The 11,142-nt window shown below is 41.6% G+C and overlaps 1 protein-coding gene across 4 annotated transcripts in view; it reads right to left on the bottom strand.

Moving 5' to 3' along the window:
- The window catches only part of ripor2 (RHO family interacting cell polarization regulator 2), a 43,103-nt gene extending 32,437 nt beyond the window's left edge, over positions 1–10,666 (bottom strand). Inside the window, exon 1 of one of the 4 annotated variants that reach the window (XM_081702255.1) lies at positions 10,412–10,665. In XM_081702255.1, coding sequence (XP_081558381.1) covers positions 10,412–10,487 — 76 coding nt within the window. In that variant the 5' untranslated portion in view covers positions 10,488–10,665. Of the gene's footprint in view, positions 1–918; positions 1,187–10,411 lie in introns of those variants that run through there. The other 3 variants (XM_081702277.1, XM_027006378.3, XM_081702284.1) reach the window with 3 other exon arrangements.
- Positions 10,667–11,142: the final 476 nt, after the last annotated feature.

The raw sequence follows: 11,142 nt of genomic DNA on the forward strand, positions 1-11,142 counted from the left end.
AGTGAGTATTACCAAAATTTAGATGTTTATAGGTGTGACAAAGATATCAATTGCTAACTTTTCCTGAACATTTTACCATATTACAATATTATGATAGCAAGATCAAATAAACTGCATTAAATTAAACAGAGAACATATAAATGGTATACAAGCTACATTTTTTCATACCATTACATATTCAAGAATAATTTGGCATGCTAATTGTGTCTGCAACCCACACAATCTCTTTATCTCTCCGAGTACAACACTGTGGATTTCTGTTTTCAGTGGTGAGGAGCAGATAGACCCTCGTTTGAACTGCCTCATTTCCCTCAAGGCCATATTTTCATGCTACATGCGCATAAACAAAGTGTCATTAGTACTTTTGTCATGTAGTTAAAATAGGTCATCCAAAGCACCTGGAAGGAAAGGAAAGATCTTTTCTATGTATCTCATAACATATAATATTTAGTCTACAACTGTTAGTACCACGCAGTATATTTCCTGATATGGGTGACAAAACTAGCCTCCAATTTGATTTATTATAAAGAGTTCTTGCTGATTGCAATTATGGCTAAAAGAAATACTCACAATACAAATAATATCATGTAGCATCCATTAGTGCACACTTGCTTGTTTTTAGGCAGTTGGGAGTTACACAAGAACACCCACACAACACAGTCTGCATGTGCGGCTGACCAAATACGAAAAACCAATGCAACAAGCAGCATAAAAGCTCCTGTATATATGAAAAGTATCTATACTTCCCATGACATACCTTTCAGTAAGTAGACTCATCTAAAACTAATCTCATTTTTGTTTGGCAGCCTTAGCAGAGTGCTATATCTCTTAGATAGGCTTGTTCATTCTGCAAGGTTTTGTTTGACCCCCCAAATTGGCTCCAACGGCCCACAGTTCCCAGTCCCCGGACCACCCTACCATCATAGAAGACATCCTCTGCTTCTTCATACATTAATTGATTGATGTCCACCAGGTGGGGTGAGGCCATTCTTTCTTTCCCCTCTCTTTTCTTCCGAGCTGCCTTCCTGAGCGAGGAACTTTGCCGGGTTTAAGATTTCGTCCTTGGGTGATGAGCTTCAGCTCACTGCAAGTGCAAGTGTGAGTGTATCTGAGAGAGAAAGACAGAGCCCACACTGCCTGGGTCAGCTTTCATCAGCAGGATGATTTCATAATCTGCTGTGCAGAGAGCAAATGTTAGAGTGTGTGTGAATGAGTGTGTGTTGCGTGTTGTCTATGTGCTGAAAGTGGCATAACAATTGCAAGGCAGGATGAAGGACAATGAGAATGACACACCCTGGTGATTAAAACTAAATTAGCATGTTCTGCATCAGCAAGGATTGGGTGTCCTGTGTTTGATCACACCACTGTTTTGTTCCTGTCCAGGCTGCATTATTGTGTGTCAGCTCCATACATTTAGCCAGTGATGGTCTAATGTGCTTGGGGCATATCTGAAAACATTCGATGGCAGTGAAACTTTAACTATCTATAAAGAACCTATTAAAAGTACTCACTGCAGAAGTTCACTTCTTAACTTTCTGCTCATTCCAGCGTATGGAGGGTACTAGTCAATGTCCCACTGAATTGAAACGTAGCACAAAATGACGTATGTTTGCCCATGGAGACAAGCTGAAATAGTAACTAGGTTGCAGTGGTTTGATTTAACTCACTCTCTTCTTCCTCTTCAATTTTTGTGCATGTCCCATTAACCCCTGTGGAACAGACCCAACAGCAATCTCATTAACGGAGGAGCCAGTTCAGATAACCAAAGCCATATAACTGTGATTATGCACCGCAGGACTCACAGACCATATACTCGAAATAGTGGAACAAAAATAGAGTCAGAATGCAACAATGTTTTTATGGAAGGTTTAATAACTCCCACTCGGTATACAGCAAGTGTAATATACCAACATCCAGTATATGTAATATACCAACTCCAGTAGACTAGAGTCCAGATTATTGGACTGAGCACATGTATACATAGTGTAGTTATGGGCAGTCTGGCTCTTAGTTTTGGTCTGTAGTAGCTGGGAGGAGCCTCTCAGGCCTATGCGCATAAATAATCAAGGAATAGAGTGTAACTGGAAATCTACAACAGCCATGAGTAACCCATGTTTGCAGATAAAAGAGCACCCATACTATACAGAGTTCACTGTACTTGCTAATAGATGCTGGATGCAAAAGAGATGTGAGAGGATCTGTTTGAAATGTGCAGTCAGCACTTAGCTCTGTTGCATATGTAGTGTGTATTTTGGTCATTTATTTCTAACTGCAGTCTGAGAAACAACAACCTTTGCTGGTCAAAGGCCAAGTGAAGGCAATTTCCATGTTTGAGTTTATTAAAAATTTATTTTTTTCTCATAATAAATGTAAAATAGAACATGAGTTTCTCTGCTGTCCCTTGTGTTTCAGAAAGTGCTAATTATGCAAACTATTACTCATAGTAAATAACACACATACACATAAACACACACACACAACACACACACTTGCCATGGCCAACACACCCCACCCACACCAACATGTCCCGAATAAATACTAGCAATGTACTGCATCTTAGAATCAGCATCAAAAGCATATGAACCTTTATGAACAGGTACACCTGGGGCAGAACAAGGCTCACCTCTGACCTAAAATTCAAACAGAAAACGCCTTGCACAGCAGGTGATAAGAGAAAGACTTCAAAAAACCTTTCTTCACATAAATACTACAGACTTCTCAGGTCCCATTATCTATCCACTCTCAGCCATCAGGCCTTACAACAAAGCATGCTACTCCCCGAGGGACCTGCTTCCCTCTGTCAAATGTGCACAACTTATTCACCCACAGAGGGCCCTCCCTCCACCTCTCACTGACCAAACAAACAAACACACTTGTATTCTCTGCAGCACTCCCTGGACTACTTATTGGCACTGTCTGCCCTGGCTCTCTGTGACAATGGAGCTTCACACAATGAGGCCTTCAGAGTCCTACATTCAGCACACTGCAACAATGCCAGTCAGTGTTCCAGCCACGACCGCACTGCCTGGCCAGTTCTGGATGTTGTAGTAGTGCTCATAAACAGGACCTCGATGGCTTGCCTTTCAATGGGACGGAGACGTCGCTGGAGCATCAGAACAGGGAAGGAAGCAGACAGGAGATGACTCATGACAAAGGCAGCTTCCTGTTCTGCTTTTGTAGCAGAGCTGTCATGTCCAGTCCCACATACACAATGCTTCAGTGGCCATGGGCATACATGACAGTGGAGCCTGAGGAAGAGCAAGCATTCAGATCAGCAATGACCCATGGATGCAGAAATACATCCAGTTTGGCATACCACCTCCATCTCCAACATCCCTCACACCACCACCACCACTACAACTCCCACACTCAGACTCTTTGTACAAACAGTAGAAGATAATCATGTGCAGTGTGAAAATTTCAAATTGTACTGTGTTGCCAGGGAAACAATAACAAGGGCACAGTGATAAATCTCTGGCTGGCTTGGAATAAGATTTGGCATAATTCAAGATTTAACTGGTATAAGATTTGCCATGATATGTTGTGAAATTACATATGCTTCTTGGATACTCCTTAAAAGGCAACGGTAGTCTATTCATATTACGCCACTTATGAGTGGTGTATATTTTCACCAAAATCAATTTGTAAAAGAATATGAAAAGAATATAATTCTGCTTAGAAAGTCGAAGGAATTCTAGATGCTATGTTATTATGTGCATCTGTGTGTTTCCTTGTTTTTGTCTTCTGTTGCATCTGTTAGTTGTGAGGGGACAAAAGGCCACAATGTAACAAGCAGCTGTCAGTGTGAAGGAGCACAGATAATACACAGCACACTGAAACAGTCAGCTTTTAGTCTGCTTTCAGCTGGTTTTCACACCACTTATTAGGGTCCATAACAGATATATAGAGTAATCAAGGATTATTTATATGCAGACAGTTACAAATGTTTTTTTTTTATTTACTAAAATCACTGTTTAAATGAATTAATTTTACTGTCAAGTAAAGATTTAAGGTTTTTGTATGTCTCTTAATAGTGTAGTGCATATTAAAACATTTATTTCAATTTGAAGTAGATATCAAGCAAACACACACATACACACAGAGTTTTTTCTGCAGGCACTGGGTGGGTCCATAATATCAGCAGGTGACCAGAGAAAAGAGAAGTAGAGTATGCAACAGAGAGAGGGAAGTACAGGAAAGTCTTGCTATACATTTGCAAATTGGTTAGGAATAGGGTGTGGCTCAGTGTTGCTAAAAGTTCAAACTTAGTCCATTTCCTGCGTGCACTCAGCGGTGTGTGGCACACTGGGTAAGCTTTGGTAACAGGGCAGAGGAACTGTGCTGCAGGCTGGTGAAAAACCCCATAAGGATATCCCAATGGCAGTAATGATTGTAGGACAGCATTATGCCCCAGTAGTTTCCTGACACTAGACAATCCCCTCTCTGCCTCATTGAACCATTGCCTCATGAGGGTGGTGTTAAGGGAACATTGTGTATGGTATTTGGAGTTTCTGTGGGTGTGTATAAGAAACCGAGTGAGAGAGAGATTGTGTGTGTGTGTGTGTGTGTGTGTGTGTGTGTGTGTGTGTGTGTGTGTGTGTGTGTATGGGGTGGGTAAAGAGAGACTGAGATGTAGCAAGGGAGAAAGAAAGAGAAGAATAGTTACACAGAGAGAATAAGAGTTTTCCTTTCAGTAAACAAGCAATTGCATCAGTGGAGTGGCTACAAACGTATAGATTAAAAAAGTATAGATTAAAAAATATGTAAATCTTCATTTAGGTACCGTGGGCCAAGTTTACTCTCTCATGTTCTTAGTCTAAGTTTATGCTAAAGTATGCTGAGAATGGTCTGCTCACAGGCTCCCCATTTCTTTGGGGACGTTCTGTTTGAGCTTGACATGAGCCATTCTCACATGGAGTTCCAGAACCTCAGACAAGGGGCTCTTTTCCGGTCCATCTGCATGAGAATGGGCCTTCCCAGGATGCCTGCCGTAGCTCCCACCCCCAACTCATTCAGCACAGCCACCCCAGGCAGCTTGGCATTCCCCAATAGACCCACATGCATCCTGCCTTCAAAACATCCAGGGAACACTATAGTATCCTCCATCAATAGAAATGACATGCCAAATCTCATTGCCGTGGACCAGTGAGTTCTCAGAAGCCTCTTACCCCTCTTAGAAGCCTCAGACACATCACCTCATAAGTGAGGTTGACCATGTGTCTGAACAGGACATCAGCAGAAATGTGGCTATGAAATGATACAAAGTATAAGGAGATGTGCTTCATGATCACACAGTATTACTGTATGACAGTAATAAATACTATAGCACTTTTTGCACTAATCTACATTATTTTGTGTTGGTTCTGTAAAATTGCTATTTTGGTTTATTACTCTCTATCCTCATGATTTATGGAGAGATACTATTGCAGCATTGCCTGCAGGCTGATGCTGAGTTAGAATCATTGTAATGCCATGACTCAATCATGATTCCATCTGTTCTCAGATCTAAAACAGAGCCAGATATGTTTTCATCTCCTTTTCATTCAACAGAGAAGAGCAGGGCCATCCCGTTAATGACTACAATGGAAATATTCAACAACATGATGATCCTCTGACATTGATAGCATTTACCTACCTGAGCAGTAAAAGATGATGCTTTCTTTGGCATACACCATTGTATGCTCTGCTGTATGTCTTAAATGAAAGCAATCTGCTTTTCTGCTCATGTTGGAATCACACAGTTGAAAGCAGCCCTCGCCTGCAGCTGCAAAGTCTGAATGAAGCATTTACCTGGAGAACTGCACAGCCTTGGACTTCCATAATGATAATCTTGTAATAATGGTGCTGCCACATTATGGCTCTGGTGAGAGAGGGGGATAGAACAGCACAGAGAAGCGGATTGCACAACCAAGAGCGAGGGAGTGAGGGTGAATCACAGCACACAGCAGCTCTTTACTTTCCCTGATGCTGTGAATGAGAGGGAGGAGAGTGGAAGGAGAGAAAGTGTGAGAGAGAGAGAGAGAGAGAGAGAGAGAGAGAGAGAGAGAGAAGAAGAAGAAGAAGAAGAAGAAGAAGAAGAAGAAGAAATGCAAGCTTTCGGCTCTGCCTAAGGACAGGAGAGGCATGTTGCCATGGAGTGAAAAGATGTTCTGCCTGCAGATTCCCTGGCAAATAAGGTTAAGGCAATAAATAGACAAAGAGAGTGAGAATGAAAGAGAGAGACAAAGACAGAGAGAGCAAAAGAGAAGTGACATTACACTCAAACATGGCATATATGCAATTTATAAGCCTTGCAACCCCAAATCTATTCTAGAATGCATTGGTCAAAGTGACCAATGAAATAAAGAATTTAAATATTATGCAGCTCTCCCCAGAGATCCTGCCATAAAATATGAAATATTAATATGAAAACCAGAATTTCATTGGAGTGCACATCCCAAAAAAACTCAAATCCAGAGCCATCTTACTGGCTTAAATCTGTGGTCAGTGAGATCCTTTGGGTGTATATGAATTATTCTCTGAGCAAATTTCATAACAACTATTTTGAAATTACACATGTGACCAGAGTAAATTGTATGAGCTAGGGTCTGAAGGTTTGGTTTAGAGGAGTGATTCTGATTTTATCAACCAAATGTAAAAACCCACAGGGTGTGTCACTTTTGAGGCCCTAGAGAGACCATGAGAAAGGAAACAAATCTTTTAAATACCAAATGTTGCAAACACTTTCCTCATTTCTCTTTTGGTTTCCCTGAAGCATATCAAATGCAATCCATCCTTTGTAAACACTTTTTAAAAAATTGACACTTTTAACATCACACAAGTAGTTTCACAAATTGTAATATGTATTTGCTTTCAACTGTTGTACTGGCTTTTAAATGAAACACATGAATGAATGAATGAATGAATGAATGAATGAATGAATGAATAACATAATCAAGTCCACACCACATGTAACACTTTTCTTTGATAAATTATCTATTTCATTAAGAACTTAAAGCATCTTCACTTTATATTCTCTAAAAAAGACCTGTGGTCCTAGGATGGCTTCGCTTTTAACCAGATGAGTAGAAAAGTTCTGAACTAAAATGCTGGTTATGTTAGAGTGATACCTGCTGTTTTTATACTGTGAAGGTCCAACCCCAATGCACAATGGATAGCTATATGGCCAACAGCAAGGCAACTAGAATGTAAGAAATTCTATACTGCTTCTTTACACAGCCTGTCAAACCAACAGGATGTCTGAAGCATGGGAAGATCAGTGTGTCTAGGAGCTCTCTGATTAAGAACTGCAGTGAAGCCCCCTAGTGGTCAATTCCGGGAACAATAACGACGACGACGACAACGAAAGCACTGGCATGCCACCTATAAAAAAGCAAGTAAATAAATTAATACAATTTGAACATATTAATCTTAAATAACAACATAAAAAAGATCATAATTCTGATTAAAAATAAAGTTTTATGTTCTGTTTGGGTTCATATGTTAGAATTGTGGTTAATGTTCATGTTGCTTGTGGTGGTACTGGCAGCGCCCGTGGGTGGACAGCTGAAGCCTCTCCACTGTTTTTAACGGCAATGCTGTCGAGACGACGACTGGCACTCTAATGAGTTGCTGGCTGATTGCAGACAGACGCGGTGCAATACGAGCTAAGAACAGAACTCCTTGCCTGTCAGTCTTCACGGGAAAGTGCCTGGCTATCATAGAGTTGAGCGGGACTATTCCAGGACTCCAATACCCTCCTTTGTGCCTTTGTCTCATTGCAAATGGAATAAATAAATATGATGTTGGATGACTAAATTGGGGCGCACAAACCAACTAATTATTAAGTGATTATTACTTTCTTTCTAGTGGAGCTGGAAAGCAGACCGACTGAAACTGGCAGAAGCTACAATGATGAGCCTGCTCTAATTCTATTCTAATGAAACCCTTTCAAAGTGACTCGCTCTACGAGGTCAGTCAATGAGGAAATCCATGTCAAGCATATCTAACAAATCACTGTGATTAGGCATTTCTTTGAGGATGTCCTCAGGAGCCTTGTTGGAGGGCTGGAAGCACAAAGGCCTTTCATGCTCTCTGCTCTGTGATCAGCACTGCACCTTTATCTCTCAGCCTGCACTTGGGAGCCAAGTGAAGATCAAAGCTTAAGCCTCAGCACTTTTCCTGACACCACAGAGCAAAGCCACTCTCAACTTATGTTTGGGCACGAGTCTCTGAGTCACACTAACAGCTGAGGTCTGGAAAACCTCTTTCATAATCATGTCTTCACCCCCTGCTCTTTTCGTCAATGGCAAACGACGCCCTGTGTGAGGGTGCCTATTAAGAAGCAGAGCAGCTGATCAGCAGACCCCAGTAGAGGTGGGGGAGCTCTGGGCTCTACACGCCCTCCATCTCCTGAAAGCTTCCTGTATGTAGGGGGGATAAGGCCTAAGCCCCAGCATGTCCATGCTTTTTGTCTGCCTGGTTAAAAAAACACTCTATCTCCAGTACACCTGAGTGGGAGATGACCCTGATCCGCTTGCCACTGAGATGAAAGATGGCTTTGAAATTAAATAAGCCTCCTAAGCACTCATGGCCATTTCAGATGGGGGCTGTGTGTGTGCGTGTGTAATGCTGGTATTACTGGTATTCCAAATCATTTATTTTAATACAGGAGGTGTGGAATTTAATTCATATTATCTTGGGTCACAGTCCACACACAGATCTCACAATTAAGGTGAAAAAGAAGCATAAATACTTTGTGTGTGTGTACAACAGTTTTGTAATGGATCAGCCACTATTCAAAGGGTGCAAGATATGTTTAGACAGGCACATGCTGTACGGTGAACTCTGCCCTACAATATACAGTACAAAAACAGCACACATTATAGGCTCAGCAAAAACCTGTACAAGAAGCTCAAGTCTCTTACATACTCACCATCCTGTGAGACAAAATAGTTTCAAAAGATCAACCTTTGCCCACTTTACATATACATAAAACATGTGCTGAAGGAATGAGAAACACCTGAAAGAGCTCTTTTGCTTTAGGGCTCACATATCTGGTACCAAGTCATGCTCTGGTGCCACGTTTACCCTGGCCAACAGATTAGCTTTCTCTCACCCACATATGCATAAGTACATCATCAAGCCTTTTTTCACTGCTGACTACCGGTGAGCCTGGATTCAGGATCTCAAAACAAGAGCTTCTGCATGTCAGCTTCATCTGGGTAGACTTCTGCTGACATAATACTGGCCTGCTACAGCTGGCCTTACTTCTGTCAGACCATCAGTACTTAAGACTTACCATCATGTTTAGGACTGTTTTAATACAGTGAAGAAAGAAATGAAAACTTGGGAGCTAATTCCAGGGTTCCTGCCAACACACATCTTGTAATCTTGTTTAAAGTAGCTTGGGGGACTACACCTGGCCTGATGCAGGAACTGATCAGTAGACTCAAAAAGTGAACAGAGAACAGAAGTAATCTAGCCTGTTAAATTGGATTCGGCCCAATATAGCACATATGTTCCAATTAAACTTTCACTGTATCACCTCTGCAAAACTGATAACTGCCATCATTATGAAACTCAGCAAAGTCATTAAGGGAGTTGGTCTAGCACTTTATCCTGTTGTAAACTGTACACTCCATGGCCTTGTTTCTGCTTGTGTAACTTGTGCAACAGGAAAAGCACTGGGGCATAGAGAACACTTCTTTCACAACAGGATATAACAGTGTAGTCCAGATGAATATCACATTGCTTTTGCTGATGGTATAACTTCTTGCACTGACTTGGATTGGCCTTAGATTTGCCAAGAGGTTCTATGACTGTGAGATGTAAAGAAGTGTGGAATACATGCCATTATCCCATCATCAGTCTCATCAAATCACCAATCAGAAAAGCTGTCTGAGAGCCAATCAGCACCCAGTATGAGTTGGAGTGTGAACACCACCTGATCTCAGACACTTGTGCAGTTTACTGCCCCATAGAAAAGGACATAAAGTGTAAGTAAATCACCACTACCCTACTCTGAACCACTTCACTCTGATCATTGAATATATGCCATGTACACAATAAAAATAATATAGTGCGTTTTTGAAGAAAATAATCCTTAAAACATGACAGGTAGCTGAAATAGACATTTTATACAAAGATGTGCTCTACGTATAAAGTATAAACACTCAAACAATGGTAATGTTGCATAATTGTGCTATATCAGCTATTCAAGTGATCTCCCATTGAAAGTCATAAAAAGGCCACCGTCACAGAAATGAGTCCCTGTCACAGCAGGACTAGTGGAGAAGAAGGGCCCCACTCTAGATGACCATCAACCTCCTTCTTCTCTTCATTATACAAAGAATAGAGGAATGAATGGAATGCAAATGGAGAAAAATCTCAAGGCTTAATATTCAGCTCTTCTCATAGACATTACACTCACTGTTGAACTGCCTGTGATGGGCCCGGGTCTTCCAGGGCTGGTGGCGGATCCAGTGTAGCCGTCGAGGCAGTTCCATGGCCTTGTGCCAAGGTGTGCCCACTGTAACTCATCTAGTAACGTCACCCCAAACACGTCCTTTTTTCCCCTAGATGTGAGCTCATCTCCAAGGTGAGAGCTGGACCCCTTGTGGGTCCTGGAGGTCCTCGGCTGAGTGTCCGATCCAGCTCTTTTTGTTGTGATATTGGCTGTGTCTGTGTCTCTCGTCTCCTCTGCACTGTTTGTGATACCTCATCTCTATATTTTATGCATGAGTCAGGGGAATCCAACGCCCCACTCCCCCACAGTTCAGTATACTTCAGGTAGTGCCAAAGCTGCCTCAGCCCATATAGTTGCACCTATTCACTGCCAGAATCTGAGAACAGGAACATGGACACACACACTGAAATGAGACTCCCTGAGTCACCTGGAAGGAGAGCGCTGGAAACAAGCCAGGGAACACATTCACACAGACAGACTCATACACATTGCCATTTGGAATACTCCAGATGAATGCATTCCAGAATGGAGTTCATTCAAATACTAAAAATGGCCTTAATGTTACTAATGTTCCTGTACCTCTCAGAACAGGTCAGATAACAGCTTCTGTTGATGAGCTAACAGATTAAGTTTCAGGAAGGTAGTAGACAATACCCATACACAAACCAAGTGGATTGTTCTGTAATAAACAGTAG

Source organism: Electrophorus electricus, chromosome 2 (assembly GCF_041902795.1).
Source record: "Electrophorus electricus isolate QZ-2024a chromosome 2, ASM4190279v1, whole genome shotgun sequence".
NCBI lineage: Eukaryota > Metazoa > Chordata > Actinopteri > Gymnotiformes > Gymnotidae > Electrophorus > Electrophorus electricus.